This window comes from Zingiber officinale, chromosome 10A (genome assembly GCF_018446385.1).
Source record: "Zingiber officinale cultivar Zhangliang chromosome 10A, Zo_v1.1, whole genome shotgun sequence".
In the NCBI taxonomy this organism is placed as follows: domain Eukaryota; kingdom Viridiplantae; phylum Streptophyta; class Magnoliopsida; order Zingiberales; family Zingiberaceae; genus Zingiber; species Zingiber officinale.
Window position 1 is genome coordinate 68,529,006 of NC_056004.1, and position 14,054 is coordinate 68,543,059.

General features: G+C 36.1%; 1 protein-coding gene across 1 annotated transcript; it reads right to left on the minus strand.

Annotated features, from left to right (window-relative positions):
• Nucleotides 1-1,297: 1,297 nt before the first annotated feature.
• LOC122027536 (dihydrolipoyllysine-residue acetyltransferase component 4 of pyruvate dehydrogenase complex, chloroplastic-like) lies at nucleotides 1,298-13,767 on the minus strand. The gene is made up of 6 exons (XM_042586525.1): nucleotides 12,724-13,767; nucleotides 12,213-12,404; nucleotides 12,053-12,140; nucleotides 11,892-11,962; nucleotides 11,721-11,804; nucleotides 1,298-1,627 (listed from the first exon to the last, which is right to left on the minus strand). Exons 1-6 carry the CDS (start codon nucleotides 13,621-13,623, stop codon nucleotides 1,523-1,525), a joined length of 1,440 nt encoding a protein of 479 aa, XP_042442459.1. The 5' UTR covers nucleotides 13,624-13,767; the 3' UTR covers nucleotides 1,298-1,522.
• Nucleotides 13,768-14,054: the final 287 nt, after the last annotated feature.

The following is a 14,054-nucleotide window of genomic DNA, read 5'->3' on the forward strand; positions in this document are numbered from 1 at the left end:
CTTGACTTGATTCATCCTCCTCATTTACTTCTTCTCTTAATGAGAAAGAATATGCTAGAGAAATGCTTCTTGAGTTTCTCTCTTTTCTTTCTCTTAATTTCTCTCCTTTCTTTCCTTTAATTATAATTCCCATCTCTCCTCTTACAATATTCACTCCTATCACACTTGGTTAACACATGCATGCATTCACAAGAGAACCAAGGATCAAATCCTTCTCCTAACATATTTTTGTACAAAATAATTCATGTATATGCATTATGCATAAATATTTCATACATGCATATATAATATCTCATATTTCTTTTGTTTACATTAATTCCTTGCATTATAAATCATGTATAGAACTTTATATTCTCAACTTTATTTTCTTTCATAAAGTTTTTAATCATCTAAATCCTTCCCATCGTAACATTCAACGTAGACTATCTACACATTTTTTTCATTACATTCATACTCTCATTGCCCTTACTTTATCTAGGCTTTCTAGGGGTGTTACACTGAGTTTCCATCCGTCGTTCTTCTTCCTCATACCAGATCCGATCCGGCACAAGCTTTGGGATGCCCTATCTTGGATTGTAAGCATGAATTAGATCTGTAGATTCCTCCATTGCTGAACCATGATTTCATTTTCTCTAGATCTAGCTATTGGAAGATTGACAGGTTCATTTCCTTATGTTTAGAATTGAATTCGTCTTGTTTTATGATTGTTGATCAATGATTTTAGTGGTTTCAATTCTTCTTTCATGTTGGATTTCTTTAATGTAGTAGAGTAGACAAGTCGTGGTTGTTCACTTAACAATTGCATGAATTGGGTTGTAATCGTAGAATAATTTCAATGATTTTCTAGTTGATGCATTTGAGTTAGCTTAGTATTTCTTTTATCGTTGTTAATTGCATACCTTTATGTTGTTTATTATTTCATTCATGTTCATAGTCTATAAAATTTTCAATTCTATCGATTGCGACTGTTTTTCTTTCCTTAGATTTAGCAATTAAAACCTAAACTCCATGTTCAAATAATTCAATCCTAAAATTAGAATTAACTATCTACATTTCTTGTGAAACACGATCCAAACCATTCCCTTTATTATATTAGTACAGTAGGAATTTCAATACTTTATTATTTGATATTCATTTCACAATAAAATTAGATTTATCAAGCACCAAGCACCAAAAAAAGCCATGTAGTTTCTCAAGTTGATGCATAATCCACCAATGTGCATATACACATCTGTTGATGAGAAACATGAGAAACCAGCATCCATATCAGGAATACAAATCTCACTTGTTCAGACAATTATTTGTGATGGAAATGTAAGGTTTTATTAATCTCAAAAATAAATCCCCCTTTTTTGCAATAATACTTTTATTCTGGATAGATTCTTGGAAATTAATGTATATTTCGGTCATTCAGTGCAACAAAAAACAAGAACTGACTCGGAATCTCAAGGCTAGAAAAGCTCTCAAATTCTACAATCGGGGCAGCTAGCAACCTTACAATTACTGGTTTGTGGAAAAAGACCTACAGTGTTAGGATCTCAGGATCCTCAACAATCTTTGCAAATGTTTGTAGGAAAGCTGCCAAATCAGCACCATAGATAATCCGATGATCAGCAGTTACATTTACCTGAAAAGTGAAAAGGAGATGAGCCTTTCTTTTAAATAATATAAGTTCATTCTGAAGAAACTAACCTAGAATTAACGACAATAACAAGATCATTGGTGCATGTTCAAAGATTAAAAACTAAAATAATGATTTAGCAGTTTCATATTATCAGTGACCATCATTTTGTCCTTAAAAGTTGCTCTTTGCACAAGGTCAAGAATAAATTTTTATTTTAATTTGAAGCCTACCAATAACTAGACTCCAAATTGAAACAAAATTTTATAATTGAACTCTGGCAAACCCAACTTATAGAAAATTCGCTATGATTAAAATAGGTAAACAAGGTGCTTATCACATAAGTGCCCCTTTCGATTTTGAACCATGGTGATCATCACTCCAGTTGTGCACTGTTGGATTTTTCGGGCAGCGAAAATCGTTTTTTCGCGTCGCGGAAACCCCGAAACCCCCCGCCACCGGATCCGTACGAAGAAAAATAAAACAAAATACAAGTACGAGTTTCTAAAGTCTAGATCTACACTAGATAAGAGCGTTACCCTCAATGTGATGCCCTTCGCTATCCCGCTAATCCAACGGTTTGCCGGATCTCAAGATTGTCAAAGTAGACAACCCTCTAGAAGTATCCACACGAACACAAGGAGATCACCAAACTAAAGTGTGCTAGCACCTTAGTAGGGTTCGGCAAGATAGGAGAGGGAGAGCAAGAGGAGAGCTTGAGGAAGAAGATGATGGAATGAATGAGAATTACTCACAAAATGAAACTCACCATGCTATTGATGTGGCCGGCCACATTAAGAGGTGTTGTAACCTCCATGGAATGCCAAGAGTCACAACTCTTGGTAACTCCCATGAGGTGGCATCCTACTTAAGCAACCATGATGATGTGGAGCATCATCATTGGCCCAATCAATGCCAACTCACCAATGAGGTGGCATAAAATCAAGTCAAACTTGACTCTTCATCTTTCTCTCACTTAATCTCTCTCATGGTTGATCTAATCCAACCATTTAATTCAAGCCAATTTAATATAATGAATCTAATTCATTTAATTAAATTGATTCAATGAGTCATAATCTAAATTAGACTCATTAAACACATGAATCAACTTGAGTCCAACTCAATTAGCCCAATTAGGATTACTCTTAACCCAATTTATTCATCAAATGAATCTAATCCTCTTGGTTCATCATATGAACCTAATCTCCATCTAATTGTCCTTAGTGTGTTACCCTATAGGTTCTTGTAACGTTGGCAATGTCCCTAAACCCATTTAGAAGCATAAGTAATGAGCGGTATCTAGCAACGCATCATTACTACCCAAGTTACAAGAATGTTGAGATCCAACATCACCTTGTGACTACTAATTGTGACTTCTCACAATATATGACAAGTGTCCTTCTATCCTAGACATCTAGATTGATCAATGTGAAGCATAGACCGTGTCATCCTCTCACCAATCTAAATCTTGAACTCCAAGTAGACTCACTAAATCAAATGAGCTCAATATCTTATATTGACTCATTTTGGGCATGGCCATGCACTTCGTGGTCTCACTCTATCAAGAATATCGATGTCGCTCCCGTCATATAGGAGGGATAGATCCCATCTACATCACTCACATCCCTCTGCATAATTCGTTACATACCCAGTAATCGCCTTTATAGTCCACCCAGTTACGGGTGACGTTTGACGAAACCAAAGTACATAACTCCTTATGTAGGGATCCATGGTGACTTCAGGTCTAAGGACTAGTAGTCATAATAATAGCCACATGAGAAAGTATATGACACTCGTATAACGATCCATGATACTTTCTCATGACGGGTCATTCAGTATAGGCAAGCAATGTGATGGATCCATGATACTTGCTCATGATCCAGGAAGCAGTAGAGGCAAGCAATGTGATGGATGGCATGGGAAGGGAACAATGAGTTCAGTGCATTCAAGGAACAAAGAGCTTGGCGTAAGTGTACGTGGGCAAAACAAGAAGGATGACATGAAAAAATGAGTTGGAGGGTTATGAGATGAAGGTTGAGTGAACATATAATCAGACATGAGTAGAACTCAACCTAGACAGACTCAATCATTAGATGGGTTGAAGTCAAATTACTAGTCAACTAAGTAGTTAACTATGGGTCAATCGACTAAGACAGTAGACTGAAACACTTACTATAAAGATTTGTAATGGATTAATGCATGAGTTATCCAATGAATTGCACAAAAAGGTCTCGAGCCATGAAAAACAATCAAGGCAATCGACTCATGGTTGATGTCCACAACTAATGACATGAAGCAATTGTCGCAGGATTCAGTTGCATGCCGATAGAAATGGTGGTGTCAGACAATTGATGATGGACAAGCAGTTGACTAATGAGTTTCAGATAAAGAAATCATTACAAATATTGATTGCGAGCGGGAAAAGCAGTCGTATCAATTGACTAATGCGTGCCATGTTAGGAATGTTGTGCCAGCAAAACACTTTGTAGAGATCTTTATAAGGGTTCAAAACATAGAAAGATCTTCCGTCTACAAAATACAAATAGCCCCAAATTTATTCTTTATCAATGAGCCTTCGTGTTTTATCCTAACTCTTGTAAACCTCCTGTATTACATCCAAAGCTGATATTGTAAGGGGTTTTCCACCTTTGATATTTTACCAAAGAGGGGAAAAGTAGTGATTTCTAAGAGTGACTCTTTGCAAGCATCATAGGTTGTGAACATAGCAACTCTTGGGAATCATGAACCACGTTAAATAATGTTTGTGTGGTATGTTTTTATTTTTATGTTATTTCCACTGCTAATGTTTTTGTATGCTTGCTAACATCGTAGCAAGAGACAGACTTTTAATTTGCAAACACACTATTCACTCTCTCACCCTCGACGATCCAAGACACTCACAAAGGACCGATAAATGATATCAGAGAAAGGATTGCCCAAAAGGACTAAGCACCAGCTGAGAAACTAAATTTGAGGAAGAAAGGAATCCAAATATAAATGGTCGGATCAAGCACTCACCCACTAAAATTCAAGACGAAATTTTCATAATGTAAGTGCCATACAGAGGTGTTTTTAGAATAAATTTTGAATTAATGCTAACCATGAAATATGATTTTGAGATATCTAAGGATGAAGATAGGGATGATATAGAAGATCATCGCGTTCTACCCTAAACGAGATCAATCAGATAGGATTTTATAAATCCACCAAAGATTTGTGGTAGAGATTGGTGGGAGTTGCACGAAGGATTCTTAGACTCAAAATTAGCAAAACGGGACCTACTTAAAAATCAAATCAATAACCTAAACTTTAAAATGGAAAATGGGTTGCCAAACTGTTAAAAGGTTAAAAAGTTAAAAGGTTAAAAGAGCTAATTAATAATTTGTTAAATATTAGTGAATCCATACCTAACAAAGATATGTTAGGGAGCACAATCAATGCATTCCCAAGATTACAAGAATGGATCTTTATGGTAAACTCGTGTTTTATATGTCAAAGGACATCAAGGTAAGTACACTAAATGATTTTTTTTAGTGTTGTAGAATTACACAAGTCTAGACTTGCAGGTTTGAAAAACAAAGAAGGGAGCCATAGGGAAGACAACCTATCAACAAAATTGATAGTACAGAAGAAGGATGATTCAAAGTAATAATTAGACACCTCTTCCATGGATAGCAATCAAAAAGCTTATTAAGTAATGGTAATGGTAATGTGGTAAGGAAAATAAAAAGAATTTTTAAAAATAATAATTTTGATAGGAAAAAAGCAAAGAAGTTGTTGAGAAGAAAACAGAAGGGAAGATGAGTGGTAGGTGCTTTCACTGCAATGAAGAAGGCTACACGAAGGACCATTGCACTAAACAGAAAAAGGAAGCGGGGAAAGATAAACTAAAACCAAAATTCAAGTGCAAAATTTAGAGGTGACTTGGGACAAAACTTTGTTATCGGCAAGAAGAATTAGGAGAACACCATAAGGCAGGAATTGCCTTCATAGTAATCCATGATGGAGTAATTGGTTAGATCTCAACATCATCCGACGAAAGCCAAGGGGGCATGGCGGAACTACACCTTACAATTCCAACAACACAGTAAGTGAAGTACGTCTACCATTAGATAAATTATACAATGCTATTAAAATGTTATCAAAATCCTTATGTAAAATTAGAAGTATTTAGACTTAAAAAATTTGTACATATAGTTGGAAAAAAATTAGAAACTTTATAATCAAAATCCAATCTGTAAATTTGGAGGCTAAGATTATAAACTTAAGGAAACAAGTACAAACTCTAGAACTGACCTTAGTTAAATTTTCTAATGGTTCAAATATTATGAATTTATTGATAAAAATCAAAGAACAAGACTTAAAAGAGAAGAGAAAGTTTAGGATAGGAAAGAATGAACTAAAAACTGAGAAACACTAGGGGTGAAACAAATGTTAGAAAAGTGTGGAAAAGTTTGATTCCTAAAAGATACCTAGTAAATTATGTTGAAACTAACCTGGTTTAGATGCTAAAATTCAAAAATATATTTAAAATTTTTAGAAACACCCCAGGATGGTCAACCATAGGAAATAAAATTTAGAATTTATGTATGGTTGATTCAACTTCATGTTACATGCCAGATAGTTACATTTTTGAAAATTGATTTGCTTAGAAAATATTTTTCTGTGAAAGTATAACATGCAAATTATCTATGTGAAATTTTAAAATTTTATGAATTTTCTAGAAAATTTAATCCATTTTTTAACATCAAAATTGAAATTATAAGTCGACTAGCATAATAGCAGTCAACTACCACCAAGTAGCAATTGACTAAACCCTAGTTAACCATAATTAGTTTTGATCCACTATCTTGAAGTTGTCAAATGGGGGGAAGTAGGTTAAGTTAGGGACTGAAATTTCCAAAGAGGAGTGAATGTAAGGGTTTTTGACTAAGCAAGTGTTTAAATGTAGGAGAGAGTTCAAATGTAAGGTCGCTGAGGACTAGATCTAGATTAGGCTTTATATTATCTTTTTGTAGTTACTGCACATTTATTTGCATTTTATATATATTCAATTTTTTACTAACTTAAACAGTTTCCAAACATCAATAAGAGGGAGGAAGATTATTGGAACTTAAGTATCACCATCGATTTTGATGTTTGAGCAAAGGATTTAAATTAGACCGTGTTATAGTTTGACTTGTGTGTCTAAGTGTCATGCTTGGTGGGATGAGGAGCTTGCTTGATATAAGCGTATCAAGCGTATGCAGGTGAAACAAGAAGGATGACACGAGAAGAAAATCGGAGAGCTAAGTGCATCCAAGGGATGAGAAACTTAACACAAAATTATTAGACATGGCGGAAGTCAATATAGGCAAACTCAAACATGGATTGATGTCAAGTGTTGTCAAGCGTGTCAAGTGTTGTGAGATGAAGGCAAAGTGAACATGGATTCGGGCAAGGGTAGAACTCAATATAGGCAAACTCAAACATTAGATGGATTGGAGTCAAATTACCAATTGATTGTGTAGTTGTGGCGACTGAGATAACCAGCTGAAAAACTTAATGTTAAGTGTGAAGTTTTTAAGTGGTGCAGTCAACTGATAGCTTATAAGAACTTGACGGGTGCTCCAATCGATTGAAAGTTTATAATCAATTGACTAATTCAAGAGTAATCCGATGAATTGCATGAAAAGGTTTCAAGCCATGAGAAATAGTCAAGGAAGCTAACTCATGATTGATGTCTAGTCGACTGATGACCTTAGATGAAGCAATCATCATAGAATTCGATTGCAAGACAAGAGAAACAATGATGGACAAAAAGTCGACTAATGGGTTTTAGATGAAGAAATCATTGAACTGATAGCATGCGAGAGTAACAATGATGATATTTCACTGATCAATTAATGTGTGGCATGTCAGTAAAGTCATGCTAGCAACGCACTTCATGGAGGTCTTTATAAGGGTTAAGAGGCTCGAAACACAAAAAATTCTTCCATCTATACAATACAAAAAACCCTAACTTTATTCTTTGTCATTGAGCCTTATTGCTTTATCCCACCTCTTGTAAACCTTATGAACAACATCCAAAGCTAATATTGCCAAAAAGGAGATAAGTAGTGGTTTGTAGGAGTGACTCTCTAAAAGGGTTATAGTCTATGGATGTAACAATTTTTGGAGAATAGTGAACCATGTTAAATAGTGTGCCTTCAATATGTTTCTATTTGTCTTTATGCTATTTCAACCGCTAATGTTTGTGTCGTTGCTGAGATCACAACATAGAAAAAGGCTTTAATTTGCTACATGTTATCCCCCCGCAATCTAACACGTCCACAAGGACCAACAACAAGGAGAGGAGGCTTGTCAGAGAAGAATGCTTTAATTTGCTACATGTTAACCCCCTAGCAATCTAACACACCCACAAGGGACCAACACCAAGAGAAGGCGGCCTATTAGGGAAGTCTCATAACATGAAGTCACATGAGATGAAAGAAACAAGAGACATATAATTTCAAGTATTTGGGGTAGAAGTTTTCTACATAGGTATGTACTTGACTAGGGAAAAAATGTTCTAGGTCAAAGTTGACGAGATAGTTTGATGTCAATGACTTTGTCTGTGTGGATATGATTCATGGCAAAGGATATGAGTTGACTAAAGGCACTTGTAGTCAACTAGAACCTCATCACTGGTGAAAAGGTTGATCAATTAGTAGTCTCAAAGGTCAATTGATGCTCAAGTTATCTAATGGAGTCAACCAAAGACCGTCGTAACAAGACTAGGTCAAAGGCTTATCTAGTATAGTCAACTGGAAGGCATTTGAATCGAATAATGGCATAACAATCACTATAGATAGGGTTCCAATAATGATGGCATAGTTAATTGATCAACGGATAGCGGATAGCAGATAGAGGATAATCTATAGATTCGCTCTATAAATAGCAAGCAAAGCTACTTTGAATAGAGACATCTAGTCATGACAAGTACTAATTCTTGTGTGTTCATCATTGTTGTTGTACTATTATGAAGTATTGCAATCATCCTTAACAAAGAGTTACTTCAATTACGTTTAATTTACTTTTACTTTGTAATTTCTATCTTGCAGTTTAGTCTAAATCTTGTAAAAGAAAACTAATTTTGTATGAGTTTCTCCACCTTTGGAAGGGAGGAAGCATTTCAATTAGTGGTTTCAAGTAGTAACTTATCTAACGACTCTTAGGCAATAGAGTAAAAGCATGGGGTTTGAATCACATAATATAGCTGTGTTAGAGGTGCTTTTTTATTTTATTAGAGGTGTTTTTCCATTGTGCATGGCTTTAAATGAGATGCACAATGGAAAAGCCGTTGGACCAGATGATATTCCGATAGAGGTATGGAAGTGCTTAGGAAAACAAGGTATTGAATGACTTACAAAATTATTCAACATGATATTGAAAACGAAAAGAATGTCTGATCAATGGAGGATAAGTACTCTAGTTCCCTTATATAAGAACAAGGGAGACATACAAAATTATACAAACTATAAGGGTATTAAACTAATGAGACATACTATGAAACTTTGGAAAAAAGTAATAGAAAAAAGATTAAGGAAGGAGACCACAGTGACAGAAAATCAATTTGGGTTCATGCCTGGAAGGTCGACAATAGAAGCTATACATCTCCTTAGACAATTAATTGAAAAATATCAGGGTATTCATTGACTTAGAAAAAGCTTATGATAGAGTCCCAAGATAACTTATATGGAGAATTTTAGAAAAGAGAGGTGTTAGCGTAACATATATTAAACTAATTAAGGATATGTATGAGGATGTAACGACCAGAGTAAAGACTTCAGGCGGAGTAACTGAAGCATTTCCAATAAAAATAGGATTACATCAAGGATCAGCCCTAAGTCCCTATCTTTTTACACTAATTATGATGGTGCATGTTGTTTGCGGATGATATTATTTTGGTAGATGAGACACGTGAAGGAGTAAATGCTAAGCAAGAATTTTGGAGGGAAACACTAGAAGGGAAAAGTTTTAAGCTTAGTAGATTAAAGACAGAATATATGGAATTTAAGTTTAGCAATATTAGAAGTAATGAAACAATTGTTAAGATAGGAGAGGACGAGTTGCCTGGAACCGAGAGATTTAAATATTTAGGATCATTTTTACAAAATGATGGAGGGATTGAGAGAGATGTCTTACATATAATACAAGCAGGATGGGTGAAATGGAGGGGAGCATCGGGTGTTTTATGTGACCGTACAATACCTCTTAAACTTAAAGGTAAGTTCAATAAAACCGCAATTAGACATGCTATGTTATATGGAGCTGAATGTTGGGCTATGACTCGAGCACATGAGCAGAAGATGAGAGTTGCAGAGATGAGGATGTTAAGGTAGATGTGTGGACATACGAAGATGGACAAAATAAGAAATGAGAACATTGGAGAGAAAGTCGGAGTTGCATCTATTGAAGACAAATTCCGAGAGACACGTTTAAGATGGTACGAACATGTACTTAGACGACCAATAAATGCTCCAGTTAGGCCATGTGAAACTATGATAAACATGCATATCAAACAAGGAAGATCAAAAAAGATTTGGTTAGCAACAATAAAACAAGATAAAATTTATTTAAATATAGATGATGATATAATAGGAGATAGAGCTCAATGGCGTAAAAAGATTCATACAGCCGACCCCACCTAGTGGGAAAAGGCTTGGTTGTTGTTGTTGTTGTTGTTGTTCGTTGCATTATCTCTAACCAGATTTTATTAAACCTTGCATTTGCAAGAGCGTGAAAAAGAATTTAAATTTACAAGTTGTGTCAATTCAACCCCTTCTAGACCCACGAGAATCCTAAGAACAATATCATTAATAATATTCCAGCTAATCAGATTATTCTTTTTTATAATCAATAGCTAGCATTTTCTTTTACCTCTGATGGCTACCTACACCTTAACATTAAAATAATTTAACTTTTCTATCTATTTAATCTATTAGGCACTTTTGAATTTTGAATATGTTTATACCATCCAACACATATTTTCTCATTTTATTATCTGTTGGAATTCCATCTAATCACTCTCAATCCATATTCTTTTTTTGTATCATTTCTAGTGACCTAATACATCCATCTCAGCACCTTCATTAATACTACATTAATTTTTGTACACGTATCTTAAGCAACTAATGTTCTGATTCATAAGGGTGAGTTGTAGCATAATCTTATTTCTTGTAGCCTAGGCACACAACAATCATGCAGTATTCTTAAAGCTCCTCTCCATTTCAATCATTTGTTTTTTGTCCTATTAATAACATTTTCATCAACAATCCTATATGATACTGTTATAGCAAAGTAGCCCTAACACAAATTATTACATTATCATGCATATCCTTTATCACAACAATATACTTGTTTGATTATTTTTCTTGTTTAAAAAGTTTAGGGACTCTATCACAAACTTTTCTGCCAATTAAACTTTTTTTTGTCAATAATAAACCTTAACATAACACATATGTCAATAATAAACCTTAACATAACACATATGTCAATAATAAGCCTTAACATAACACATATGCCAATAATAAGCTTCAGTTTTCGTAATAATGATTAATTAATCTTAATAAAGATCTACAAACTATTAAAAATGAGTATCAAACATGTCCTGGGATAAAAAAATAAAAAATATATATACAAAACCTATTTCAAATGAGAATGTCATCTTAAAACAGATCTTGTACCACATTTTGGAACAAAAACCACTGTATGTTATGTACTCTCTTACTTTTAGATGATTTTTGTCATATCTAAACTCTCAATAATTTGTTCCCTAAGCTCCAATGTCCTATCCAAAGTTTTTTTTTTTATTAAACAAGAATAAAATGAAAACAGTTGAATTTCGAAGTCTCAATGCTTGTGAGTTCTCTCATATATGAAACAAAGAATTGAACTTTGAACTGAAATTTGGTTTTGCAAGTGATATATCTTTACTATTCTAGAATTTAAATATGAGTTTTGGAACAATCCTAGTGTTTGAACTTTCAAAAGAAAATTTTAATCAACCAATTCAGTTGGCATAACTGTGAAAACATCCACAGGGAGGATGCAAAAGTATTGAAGGACCTTAACTTACCAGCATCTTACTCTTAACTGAGAAGAAGCCATCAGCATCAGCAACAACAGTCGGCTTTGAAGCTCCCACAGCCATAATAGCCCCCTAGACACAATTAATCTAATAAATCAAGATATTACCATGCCTAAAGACTGAAGCTCTACATATAAATCATGCTTTTGTATACCATACCTGACCAGGTGGAAGAATGGCATCAAATCTGTCTACCCCAAACATACCCAGATTTGATACAGTAAATGTTCCTAAGAAAAATTGACATAATACTTATAAGTGAAAAGAAATAAAAGAACCATATTCAAAACTATAGAAAACTTATCACATAGATTATTTACCTGAGCTATATTCATTGGGCTGAAGTTGCTTTCCACGAGCCTTCTTTAGCAGTTCTTTCCACCTTTCGCAAAGCAAATAAATATCCAACTAAAAAATCAAAATTAATGATGAGTAAAACAAGGAGAAAATATTGCTTATTTATCAATATTATTTTACAACCTTGTCTGCATCTTGAAGAACAGGGGTTATCAATCCACCATCAATTGCCACAGCAACCGCAATGTTGATGTTCTCATTATAGGTAAAACTCTTCCCATCTTTGCAGGTAGCATTCACAACTGGATGTTTCACGAGTGCCATAGCTGCAGCCTTAGCCAATAGCACAGTCATAGTGACACCCTTGGGCTTAAGCTGAAAACATAACAAAAATAGGTGATTAGAGAATGGGAAGCAAGTAATTTAACATAGAATAGCATATATGTTAGCTCAATAGGATAGGTTGCCTGTTCTGAACTTATCCAGTGTCAAAGGAGCTAAAGGAAATGAATTCTCAAAAACAACTGTAAGTATGTCATTAAAGAGTTGCTTTGATATAATGAATATCAGATTAGACGATGATGATTCAATATCCAATGATGGTACCAGTTCAAAAGATACAGCAAACGCATCATAACTGATGAGACAAAATGAGCATCTCCAAGAAGCCAAGAACACAAAAATATGCATATACCTTTTCATAGAGGGAATCAAGTGCATTGGTTGTCACAGGATAGCCAACACGGAAAGTGGGTACAGAGAGACTTTCAACCATGTTCTTTGACACAGCAACCTGCATCGTAGTGAAGGGAACAACAGTGGAGCCAGGAATAGGAGGAAGAACTGCTGTAGGAGCTTTCGGAGTGGCACCAGCACTAGGAGATGGAACTTGAGGAACTGGAAGTGCTGCAGGAGAACTTGCAGGCTTCTTTGGTTGGATTCCAGCTGCAGTCTCAATGTCGGAAGGGGTAATCCTTCCATACGGCCCTGTCCCAGTAACAGATCCTATGTCCACCTTGTACTGCTTGGCAATCTTCTTCGCATAGGGCGTAGCCACAGTCTTCCTAGGCACCTCCGAAACAGCTAATGGAGTAGTAACAGCAGCAGAGGCTGGTGGCGAAGGAGGAGAAACAGGGAGAGGCGAGTGGGCTTGGGGCTGTGGTTGAGATTGGGACTGGGAGTGGGCCTGCGCCTTCGCGAGGGCGACTTCTTCCTCACTCTCGGCGAGGAGGCCAATAGGGGCACCGACGGGGGCGGACTCGCCAGCAGGGACGACAATGGCAGCCAGGATTCCATCGTAAAAGGTTTCGACGTCCATGTCGGCCTTATCAGATTCGACGACGACAACGCTCTCTCCCTTGGAGAGGCGATCGCCCTCCGACTTGATCCAGGACACGATTTTGCCTTCGGTCATGGTGGAGCTTAGCGCCGGCATGAAGATCTCCCGGATCTTGGCACTGATGGGGGCTATGCGGGCGGCTTGGCGACCGCTGCGTGCGCGAGGGAGAAGGAGGATCTGAGGGCGGGAGATGGTGGAGGAGGAGAGTAGGGAGCGAGAGGCGAAGGGTGTGGAGATCGACGGAGAAGCGGCCATTGGGGTCGGGGTTGGTGTTTCGTTGTGGCCGACTCGATGCGAAGAAGGAAATGTGGAAGGTATAAGTAGTGTAGTGAAAGAAAAGTGCGGCGGAGAAGTCGAGGTGCGGGAGAAGGAGGTGTCCGACTTGATTGGTTAGCGTTAAGCAGAGGGCGTTTATTTTAGCTTTAAACATTTCGGGCTATCTCTGGTCATATCGCCGCGCTGGCGAGCGCTGGCAAGCGCCAGCGGTGCAACGAGCGTGGGATTTCTTTTGTTTTTTAGTAAAAGTAAATTTAAATTAATCAAAAATGAAATATACTTCATGTGAAATTAATTCAGATATAAATAAAATCATATACACCCATATTTTTTTTTGTCAGTAAATATAAATTCTATAAGACCCTATACTATAAGAACCCGAATCATCCCGGCTAAAAATCACATGTCTA